Source organism: Chroicocephalus ridibundus, chromosome 24, assembly GCF_963924245.1.
Source record: "Chroicocephalus ridibundus chromosome 24, bChrRid1.1, whole genome shotgun sequence".
Lineage (NCBI taxonomy): Eukaryota > Metazoa > Chordata > Aves > Charadriiformes > Laridae > Chroicocephalus > Chroicocephalus ridibundus.
The window spans coordinates 2,812,614-2,824,056 of record NC_086307.1 but is presented as its reverse complement, the minus strand read 5'-3'; the positions used below and the strand labels follow the sequence as shown (position 1 = coordinate 2,824,056).

Here is an 11,443-nt window from a genome sequence, read left to right as displayed (position 1 = left end):
TCATTAAGTGTTTTTCCGGCTGATGCAGAAGCCAAAGGGAAACTTTTGTGTGCGGTTTGCTAATGCAGCATCATTTTGCCTGGTGCGTACTTCTTTGGCAGCTCCAAAATGGACCACAAAGAGGAACAGCAGCATCTTCTGCCGATCGATGCCAAGAGGCCACTGGCTCGTGGGAGCGCAGGAGGGGGTCGGTGGTCTCAGCAAGGCACCCCCGCGTTTCTCCAGCTCCGGTTTTTCATCCTGGTCCTCTCCTCCACTCCCTTGACACCCAGGTTGTATATCAGGTGTGCGTGTGTTCAGGGTTTTTTCACCACTACTGTTCTAAGCTTTTCGTTACCGGGCGCGCTCAGAATCAATATGGGAGCTCCCTTGGTTCAGCACCTGCCTGTCCCCGACATTTCATCTGCCAGGAGTGGTCAGGGTCTGTCACGAAGGCACACCAAGAGACTGCCGATGGCAACGCGAGAGCAACCGAGCCATGTTGGTAGGTCTTCCCGCTGAGTCCACCCTGGAGATGCTCCTACCTCTGGCACTCCCAGTCTGCCACCGGAGCCAACGGCCACCATGGGACGCGGGTGGGATGATGGATTAGAAAAGTGGCTGTGAAATTTCTCATACATTTCCTGCAAGTTTTGAAGTCAGGCCTCCCTGTATGACATCTCATCCCTCCTCTTCGCAGCTGCTTCTCATTTCCCAGCCGTCGTCTTCCTGTTTAGCTGGATATTTATTTTATTTCATTTCGGTGGGGGTTTTTTTGTGTTGTTTTTGTTGTGTTTGTTTTTGGGTTTTTTTTTTTTATTATTATTATTTTTTTTTGAAAGGTGGGGGTCTGTGCTTAACAGCTGCACACAATTCTCCCCTGGCCGTGCCTGCTCCCATCGCTATATATAGCCTCCGACAGGCCAAACAAATGGAGCGGGGCTGGGGTTAATAATCACAAAATGGAGTTCAGCTGTCTCTGAACTGTGATTTACTGGGACCAAGGCCAGGCAAGTTCCTCCTCATGCCCTTGCTGCGGAGTGGTCCGCAAGGGACCAGCCTTTTCAAAAGGGGAAAAATTACTCGAAATGCCTTTTCGCTAGCTGAAACTTGAGAAGATGTGAAGCGATCCGAGCAGGTCTGCCGTTGGATGGGGTCTCCGGGGAGGTGTTGGTGTGATATGGAGAGGCACCGTGCGTGCCGATGTGCCACCTTCTCCGTCCTTAGGAGCTCAGAGCCGGGAGAATGGGTGAGTTTAACCTGGCCCGTGTTCTTCACTGGGGCTTGTGGTGGCTGAGCTGTTGCTCACGGAAAAACCCCACGAGGAATGTGGTTGTTAGAGTTGCTCTCAGTCGGTAAGTGCATCCCAGGGAGAAGGTCTGCTCTGGTTAGAGGTGTGAGGGTCTGTCAGTCTGTGTCCCCTACCCATTTCACATCAGGTGTTCAAGACTTTCTTGGCGTTGGATGCCTTGCCTGTGTCACATGGACAGAGGCTGGGTACAGCTGTCCCCTTTCCCGAGGGGTTTTAGCCTCATTAGGGTCCCCTGCGTTGGGTGCTGCTCTGTGCTGTGCAGGGGCACCGCGTCCCCTGGGGTGACCTCTCGGGGGGGACTCACACTCTGTAGGTTCTTCACATCGATATTGCGATTGCGGAGGTGTATCTGGGGCTCAAATTGCTTTGTGTACTAATTATTAACAAAAAAGGCCGAGCCAGGCTGCTGCGCTCGCTTCGGAGCCAAAAACAGGGCCGAAGTATGTGGGCAGGGTTCAGAGAGCATCCAGTTTGTGGGTCTAGGACGCCCCAATCCTGCCCCTCGGGTGTGCTGAGCATCACCCCAGGGTCTCCCCTGCAGGGGCTGTAAGGAGGCCATAGTGCCACAGATGTGGCATTGTCACCTTCCCTCCAGGCGCGGGGCACCCGGCACCCCGTGGTGTGCTCTCCCGGGAGACCTCTCTCCTACACCCCGCTCCTCAACAGCTCGGAGTATTTTTAGCCGGCGAGACTTGCAGACATAACTCTTCTCCTCCTGAAGAAACAAACCTGATCGTTTCCTGCCTTCTATGGAGAGACGCGGCTCCAGGCAGCTCTCCTCCCCCTGCCTCGCGCATCCACTGCCTGCGCCCACGCTGCTGCCGCTCCTCCAGCTTTTAAACCACCGCCGGCATCCTGAGTGTCCGAGGGCAATTCGGGCACTTCCCTTCGAGAGTTGGGATTAATGGGGTGAAATCCTCTTGGCGGCCGGTCACCAGCGGTGTCCCTCGGGGCTCAGTTTTGGGGCTGGTTTTGTTTAATATCTTTATCAATGATCTGGATGAGGGGATTGAGTGCACCCTCGGTAAGTTCGCAGATGACACCAAACTCGGCGGGAGTGTTGATCTGCTGGAGGGCAGGAAGGCTCTACAGAGGGCCCTGGACAGGCTGGATCCATGGGCCAAGGCCAACTCTAGGAGGTTTAATAAGGCCAAGTGCCGGGTCCTGCATTTCGGTCACAACAACCCCAAGCAACGCTACAGGCTTGGGGCAGAGTGGCTGGAAAGCTGCCCGGCAGAAAAGGACCTGGGGGTGCTGGTGGAGCCAGCTTAATGTGAGCCAGCAGTGTGCCCAGGTGGCCCAGAAGGCCAACAGCATTCTGGCTCATATCAGGAATGGCGTGGCCAGCAGGAGCAGGGAAGTGATGGTGCCTCTGTACTCGGCACTGGTGAGGCCTCACCTCGAGTGCTGGTTCAGGTCTGGGCCCCGCTGTACAAGAGGGACATTGAGGTGCTGGAGCGTGTCCAGAGGAGAGCGACCAGGCTGGTGAGGGGTCTGGAGACCAAGTCATATGAGGAGAGGCTGAGGGAGCTGGGCACGTTGAGCTTGGAGAAGAGGAGGCTGAGGGGAGACCTCGTTGCCCTCTACAGCTACCTGAAAGGAGGGTGGAGAGAGGTGGGTGGTGGCCTCTTCTCCCAGGTGGATAATGACAGGACCAGAGGAAATGGTCTGAAGCTGCGGCAGGGGAGGTTTAGGTTAGATATTAGGAAGAATGACTTTACCGCAAGAGTGGTCAGGCACTGGGACAGCCTGCCCAGGGAGGGGGTTGAGTCACCATCCCTCGAGGTATTTAAGAAACATCTAGATTTGGCACTTCAGGGCATGCTCTAGTGGCAGAGACTGTAGGGGTTTGGGTTTTTTTTTGTGTGTGTATGGTTGGACTCGATGATCTCAAAGGTCCTTTCCAACCATGAAGATTCTATGATTCTCCGCTCACCTTTCAGGCAGGGAGGTGGATCTCAGGGGATGTGGCAACAGGTTTGCGGCTGCTGGCAGCAAAGACGGAGGTTCTCGTAAGCATGGCGGGGCAGGGGGGATGCATCCGACTTAGCTTCAGGGCCTGGGACGTGGCAGCACAGCTTAGGTCTTCGTGCTTTGCCTGGAAGAGACGAGGTCCTGCAGGCGTGTTCAGCGCACAGAGATCCAGGCACCTAGGAGGATTTTCAGCGCAGCTCATGCTGTTTGTTACCCAAAGGATTTTCAAAATCCATCTGCCTCTTTCTGCTCCCAAACACCATCTCAGACCATTAGTTACGGAAATAGCCTGTAGTTTTCCAGCGTATGAAGGGAATGCTATTCATCCTTTGAGTAGTTTCTGGCCGACATGGCTGCCGAAATACCTGGCTGTCTCTATGCAATCTAAAGAACCGCGTCCCTCCTCCCCACCCCTCGGCTTTCCCAACCCCAAATGAACTGACTGTACACACTGACGTGACCATGCCACGCTTGAGAGGACACCGGGGAGAAGCCAGTGCTGGCAGATGTCATGGCATCGGCCAACAAGCCCTGCCCCTGGAGCGGCTCGGGTGCTCTGCCACACATCCCCAGAAGACAATGTGGCGTGGCCGTGCCACCGTGCCTTTCTGCTCGGTCCCCAAACCTCCCACTGATGGGGACACTGGAACTTCTTTACTGGGCTGCTGTGCCAGCATCAGGGGGATGGCAGCGGGGGGAAATCTTGGGTTGAAGGAGAACTGCACGGGTGAGTCCATGCTGAGCCACCACGTCTGGCGTGCTGGGCCAGGCAGGGCCCAGGAAGGGGACTGTCGATGTCGGGTATGCTCCGAGAGGAGACATCCCAGGCTTCTCTGGGACCATCACCTGCGGAAAAGAGGGACAGCACAGAACAAGGCCAAAGTAGTCCCTCCAGAGCTATTTCACTCCTGGTCCCAAAGCAATCTGCTGTGCAGATTGTGAGTTTGCAGAAAGCTTGCAGGCTGCCGTGTGTACGCACGGTGTCTTCTGGGAGTCTCTGAACATCATTCCCACATGGTGTGAGTGCTCCCCATGTATGTCTAGGTTCCTCTGTGCTAGCCTACGGTTCCCCTGAAATTTTCTGACATTTTGGAATTCCTCCTCTCCGTGTACACCCTTAAATGCAGCAGGGTGAGCCCACGAGGCAGCCGTATGAATGGCAAATAAGCGCTTGTGGACTACGTGAAGATTTCCCTTTGAGAGAGCTGTGTACATAGCTAGGGATTTCAGGAGCCCGCTGGAATGTGTAGAGGTTTGTTTTTCTCATGATAAAGCCTTGAAGGAGGGCTCTCGGAAAATGCCAGCCCAGATTAGAGCAGCGGGGCTTAGCGTTTGCACAACTGCGGAAGTTCAAAGGACCTCGGCACATGCTTTCCTTCAGCAGATGGGTCACGGTGTGGTTTCTGAAAGCCCTGCTCACTGCCGGCTCCACCCCGGGTCTCTGCGTTCCCACCTCGGTGTCCACGGGGTGCCACTTTCCAAGTCCTTCTACAGGATGAACTTGAGGGGGGCGTCTCTATGTGCTCGCAGCCCCCATGCACAGACGCAGCCAGTCTGCCCCAAAATGGCCTGTTTCCTCCTGCTCTCCTTGACTGCTCCTGTCCTTCTTTCAGGGCAGAGCTGACCCTTCCAGGAGTCTCCGACCGCTCTGTGCCAAAGCGGCCACGTACACCTTAGGCCCTCAGGTCAGGGTCCTTCCAACCAGCAGCTGTGGGAAATGCTCCCCCTGCCTGCTGGGGTGCAGGCGTGCACAGAATCCTCCTCTCTTACCCAGCTGTCCGTCTGTCTGTCCTGCAGGGTCATGTTCAGAGTTTGCCTTTGGCTTCAGGTCCCTCTGACGGAGACAGAACTTCTTTGGGACAGAATTTTTTTTGGGTGGCCATCCCAAACCCTTCAGACAGGCCTCCCGTTATGAACACATTCTGGAACCTCCTTAGATCCACCATCACAACCACTTCCAGGGCTCAAGCTGCCACAGAACATCTTCTGGGTTCTCCGGTTGGTAGAACGTGAGCTTTCCTGGCTGGTCTCCTCTGCCTTTGAAACACAAAGATTTTAATCTTTCACCCTCTTTCTTCCTCCTGGGAGACTTTGGTCAGTCTTCTTAATTAGACAGGATTGCCTCACTTCCTTAGATATGGAAATGTCTCTTTGTTAAACCGGGCAGTATCTCTTATCTCTGCCGGGCCTCTAAACAACTCTGCTTTTGGCAATTCCTTCTGTGTCCTTACACCTAACATGCAAATGATGCAAATATCCAACTAGGTAAAAGTTTGTGACTCATTATAAAAACTTGGCCCAGACCCGGAGCAGGAGTGACCCTGTTTGGGGGCGTTCAATTCTGCCTGGCTGGTTGCCAGACTCCCTCCTCAGCACGTCTTTACCATGGCCGTCTCCTTCCCCCTTAGATCTTTCCCCACTATCTTCGTTTTTCCTTTTTTTCCTCTTTCAGGTTATCAGGTTCTTTCATCTGAGAACAGAGTCAAAAAAAAAATCCCTATAACAGGTGTTTTGTTTTTTTTTTTTTCTCACCTGTGGGACTTCTCCAGGACAGGGCTGCCTGGGACACCCCAGGATGTGGCTTGTGATTTGGGGGAGAAAGCAGCCCTCAGCCGCGGGTCTCTGCAGCCGGGTGGATCCCTCCCAGCCCCCTGCCAGAACCTGCCCTGCTCTTGCCAGGAATGGCAGTTTTGCTGCCGCCAGCTGTGAGGACAAACAAGCAATTTTCTCCCTCATCTCTGTGACAGCAGAACTAAACTTTTGCTTCTGAGAAGACTTCAGTTCTTTCTAGTCTCAGGAGTTCATGTCTACCCGCTAGAGCGGGACTGGCATCACTTGGTTTTTGGAGGCGGGAGAAGGACCACCGTGCTCCTCTTCTTCCACTGACATTGCCCCAGTTGGCACGAGAGGATAATTTGTGCTCGGGCTGGAAATAGCCAGGACAGGTTGACTATGAATCTCCAATCCAGGAGCGGGGCAGGGAGCCCAGACGCCGCTCTCAGGAGAGTTTGCGTGCTCGCCGCACAAAGCAGGGCAACTTCCGCGGAAGAGGTGGAGTCCATCCCTTTGCAAGGCTCCTGGGAGGATTCTCCTGGCTGCTGGAGATTTTCCTTCCCTCGGATAGAGGCGAAACCTGAAGCCAGGCGTCCTACGTTAGGCCAGCTGCTGTTATTGAAAGGGACACTTGGGGTGGCAATGGGTGAGGCAGGAAGAGCGTTACCGTCTCCCTCCTGGAGACAAGGTTGGTCAGAAAGGTGAAGCCTTGGAAGTGGTTTGGGGCTGGGAATGCCAGGTGGAAGGAGCCACCTCCTGGAAAGACTAAGGTTTGCAAGCACTGAAGAAGGACAGTCTCTCAGCTTGTGGAAAGCGTCTCTGCCCAGGGCAGGGGGCTTGGAACTAGATGATCTTTAAGGTCCCTTCCCACCCAAACCGTTCTGTTATTCTCCCCCACTCTCCTGCTTTCCTTCTTGTACTCATCCCCATGAACTCTTCTGGGACTGGGCTGTGCTCCCACCGTGAGTGTGAGATGCTCTAAAGCTCAGAGCTGCAAAACTGTTGTGCTCTGGCCCTAATTCCCCTACCGATCTAGTGGAAGATGCTCCATCTGCGTCCCTCAGCATGTGGGAGGCCCCACCGGCCTTTTGCACGTACGCCAGTGGCTTCTCATTAAAGAAAATAAATGAGGAGTGAAGGGCGGGTAACGATGTGGCCAAGATCCTCAAGGATGGGGGGGGACAGCGGTGGGAATGGAGCCGAGAGGCGGCACAGAACAAAATCTCACCCTGGAGAGCTTCTCCTGAGCGACCAGAGAGGAAGCCTCCCGCACCTCCCGTAATTTTTCTTTATAAGTGACTGAAAGCTTAGTGCCAATTAGAAATAGGCATCTAAGTGAGTTCCGTGCTTTTGAAACTTTTACCCCACGTTATAACAGCGTTTATAGCACCTTAGAGTGCAGCTGGTTTAACGTTTCTGAAGAAATTCAAAGCAAAATCCTCAGATTGGACCTTTTTTTTTCCTGATGGCAGCTGATTTCATGTTCGAAATCTGTGTGTTTTTTCCCCGGACAGATCCTTGAAAGGCAGGATGGCCGCAGGCAGGGCAGAGATCAGCTCGTCCCACGGGAGTGGGGACGGGAGAGAGCGTGGCTGAAGGAACTTAATCTCTTCAGCGCATCAAACCCCAACAGCCTCTCGGCCCATTGTTCCACCGCGTGTTCAGTGACACTGGAAAATGCTGGATTTGACTAGGTGCGAAAGTGATAAAATGCAGAACAACAATCAATTTCCAGGAGTTAAAGCCAGGCGGGCTCAGACAAGGAGGACGCCGCCGGTTTTGGTGGTGACTTAACGTCGTTTAAGAAAGCGTTCCTTGTTGGGCTCTTCAATTATTGAGGCAAAACTGAGAAGTTTGGTGCGTGCAAATCCAGAGCAGATGCTTCTGGAAAGCGCTTATAGATGGTGGGCCCTGGACGTGGTTGTCTCGGATGAAAGTTCCTACCTTGGGACAAACCTGAGGACTGTCAGATGAGGAAATAGTGCTTTTCTGACCCCAAAAATCCCAGCGCCCGTGTCGGAGAAGTCGCGCTGCAGCAGCTGAGATCTTCCCTAGCTGTGCCCGAGGACGTCTGTGCGGTTTAATTTCTCTCTGGCCCTCTGTTTCCCACCTGCTCTATCGGATCGACTGTTTCCCTTGGTGTCGCGCTCACCAGGGCAATTCCCCTTTTCGCTTGGGACAGGGAGCGCTGGGTTAACGCCACCCTCCTCGGGTGTCACCCTTGCACAACCATTTAACCCTCTCCGGCTGCGGCGTAGAGGGGGAAAAACAAAAGGAAGAAGAAGAGCCGAATTCTCTGCCGGTGACACTTTCTCTCAGCCAACAAACAAAAGTTTTATTAGCTAAACCCTCTCAGATGCTGCATTCCAGCTTGGTAACATTTCGGTAACACATTGCAAACGTTTGACTCATAGAAACTTGGAAGGCTGGAGCCGGGGGAGGGGGAAGAGCGTCACATTCCCATTCCCGGGCAGGGTTTGGTTGTTGGATTTTTTTTTTTTTTTTTTTTTTAAAAAAAAAAAGAACTGAAACTTCTCTCTGTTTAATGAAAAAAAAAAAAAAAGTGTTTGAGCCTGACGGCTTTCACCGGCTCACATTGTGTTTGGGAGAGAGAGGGGCTGGGGGAGGAGGGCTCGCGCTGCCAAGGGAGGAACCCGGGGCAGCTGAACTCGCTTTTCTTCTGCGAGGTTTTTTTTTTTTTGTGTGTTTTTTTTTTTTTTTTTTTTTTTTTTTTTTCTCCCTCTGTGTTCCCAGGACAGGGTTGGCTTTCTAGGTTTGATAAAGCATTTCCTTCCATTGTCATTCTATACGGCCTCTGGGCCCTTCTCTCAGTCCCTCCCCTTTCGCCGTCCCCTCTCTTTCTCTCTCTCTCTCTTCCTGAACTTTAGTGAATCTTGAGATATAAAGAAAGCAGCTGCCTCCCTAAAGCACATCTTGAACAATGAGACCACATCTCCAAGGGCTTTAATTCCTCTGGATGCAAGGACAAAGCCAGGGTGAGTAGCCTGCTAGCGACTCTGCCGGTCACTGCCTCCGCCAACGCGGCCGGTCCCGGTGGGCGCTGGCGTCCGTCCCCGCAGCGCCGGGGTCCCCTCGCCGCTCCCGGGCTGCGGAGGTATCGTACGGCGCAAGAGCAGCTGCTGGAAGCGTTAAAACTCTCGAAACCCACCCAGCGCTGCCTGAGAAAGCGCTGACGCTGTCCCCGTCGTCCGCGCGCGCTGGAGGAGGCTTTGCCACCCGGCTGCGTGCCGGGGTTTGGGTCACCCGCCGGCTCCCCTCCTCCTGAGACTGGGCGAACCCTGGCTCTCGGCAAGGTGGGAGGAATCCTGATCTCAAAGGCAAAGAAAAACAAATATGATGCAATCAAGCGTGGCTCTGAGCCGGGCTGCGGGAGGGAGACCTTCCCCGCGGCGTCGGGGCTGTGCCATCCAGGGGTGACACTGGAAGAGGGTCTGGGAAAGGCGGCGGGTGGGAGACGCGATGCAGGGGCGCGCGGTTTCGGAGGCGATGGCCGCGTCGTGCGGATGCCGCAGACCTTCCTGCCTGCGCCCGTGGCGTTTCGGCACTCTTGCCTTCCAGCAGCCTCGTAGGAATTTTCCAGTCCGTTTTTAAATGGCGAAGCGGGAGATGGGTTGGAGCCCAGGGGAACTTCTGCTGGGCGCAGGGGATCATCGGTGACCCACAGCCGCGGCGTCCCCGGCCGGCGGGGCTTGCTGTGGTCTGTGCTGGGGACCGCAGAGAGCAGGCAGCAGCACAGCGCGTGTTGTCGTTGTGAAGAGCGTTATCTGGAGTCTCACTTTGCCCCAGTGGTTTGTTTAGATTTCTTTTTTTCGTGTGCAAAAAAACCAAGGCAAAATACACCTCAGCAGCGGTGGGATGTACGTTAATTAAGGGCATTTGGGACAAGTGACGAAGCTGCTGACTAACGTGCAGCTTCCAATGCGGGGTCCCAGCCTTACCCTGCCAGGAGACTGTAACCGATTCACATGGGAGACCGTGACGGATGAGAAAGCCTATCCCAGATAAATCTTTAAGGTCTTCCCAAGGGATTGCAGGCTGCAAAAAAGCACATTGTAAACCTGCCAGCTCCACCTCCAGAGCAGCTTCCCAGGACACTCGCTCCGTTCCGTGTGTCCCTGGCGCTTCTCTGCTGCTCTTCCTGGCAGGCCTTTGCCAACAGCTAAAATACGCTCCTCTCATGAAATCTCCCTTTCAAGGTGTCCGCGTTCCCTGAGCTCTCGCGTGCTCTGATGTCCTCCCTGGCGTAGCAGTCCCTCTCTTTGCCTCCACCCTTTGATGCAAAATCATTTTGCTTGCAGGGCCGAGGTGACGGTGGGAACAAAGGAGCAGGGACCATGACTCTGAAGGATGTCTGAGGTCAAAAAGCTCCCCCCTCTCACTTGTGTCGGCTCCTCCATTTGCTGAATAACTTGCAGTGCGTTCCCCACCTTCGTGTTCCTCAGGGGAGCCGGGGGAAGGCTGGTGGCGATGCGTGGTACGGCTGATGCAGGTGGGCTGCATGGTGGTGCGGGAGCCTCCAGTGCAACACGGGCTCAGGACTAGATGTACTTTGGCAAATGGGAAACGCCGGGTGCTTAAGAGACGTGTTGCTGTGTAACGGCGTGTTCCTTAGACTGGTAAACACCAAGAGTTTGAAAAAGCAGAGGAGGGGAAGCCAGCAAGACGCGGCAGGAGCTGCTTTTGGGAGGGAAGGTGCTCCAGCAGTTCTGCTGCTTTTCCCATCTCTCAGCTGCCCCTTTGCTTCTGCCGTTGAACTCGCGTCATTAGTACGGTTAAACTGGGCCCTAAAGGTTTATCTTTAACCTCAGTTGCTGGATGAGCTGTTTAACAATACAACGCCACAGGCGATAGTAGTGCTGCGAGGGGCCGTGAACTGTGACGTGCTGGTGGGATCAAATGGCCTTGGTGGGAAGTCCTTAAAGCTTCACTGCCAAAGACACTGCGAAGTGGAATGACTCCCAGGCTGTCATCGATTGCATGCAACTAAATACAGCCCAGATGCTGTTATCTAACGACCCCATGTCTCGGTACCCCACCTTTGAGTTTCTCCTCTTCGTCTCCATCTGTCTCTAGTGTCTGCTGTCTGCGCTGAAATACTATTCATCGGAAATAGTATCTTAGTCTAGGAAACTCCCTGGGTTGCCCAGAGAAGCTGTGGCTGCCCCATCCCTGGAGGGGTTCAAGGCCAGGTTGGACGGGGCTTGGAACAACCTGGGCTGGTGGGGGGTGTCCCTGCCCAGGGCAGGGGGTTGGAACTGGATGGGCTTCAAGGTCCCCTCCAACCCAAACCGTTCTGTGATTCCAGGAAATGCCACATGGTACCTGAGGTCCTTGGGATGGGCCATGGAAAAGATTGGTCCCTGAAAGTCCATAGGAAGCCTCCATGTCATGACTGATCCTCAGATAAATTCTCCTAAAAGCTTTTTTACAGGTGAGTTTCCCAAATTTCTGCCTCCTCCCCTGGAACAGGAAAGCAAGTCTGAGATGACTACAATTAGGAAGGTTTCCAATGGTTTTATTGGTCTCCTTCATCCCATGTACAGGCTTGTCGGGAGGAATTCGTCCGAGCTAAGGTAGCTGAGCCCAGCTGAGCTGCTCAGCCTC

At 54.1% G+C, this 11,443-nt stretch overlaps 1 protein-coding gene across 3 annotated transcripts in view; it reads left to right on the top strand.

Moving 5' to 3' along the window:
- Window positions 1–1,209: 1,209 nt before the first annotated feature.
- HDAC7 (histone deacetylase 7) overlaps window positions 1,210–11,443 on the top strand; it is a 100,799-nt gene continuing 90,565 nt past the window's right edge. The window contains exons 1-2 of one of the 3 annotated variants that reach the window (XM_063359037.1): window positions 8,726–8,814; window positions 11,145–11,270. In XM_063359037.1, coding sequence (XP_063215107.1) covers window positions 11,228–11,270 — 43 coding nt within the window. In that variant the 5' untranslated portion in view covers window positions 8,726–8,814; window positions 11,145–11,227. Of the gene's footprint in view, window positions 1,229–8,665; window positions 8,815–11,144; window positions 11,271–11,443 lie in introns of those variants that run through there. The other 2 variants (XM_063359042.1, XM_063359039.1) reach the window with 2 other exon arrangements.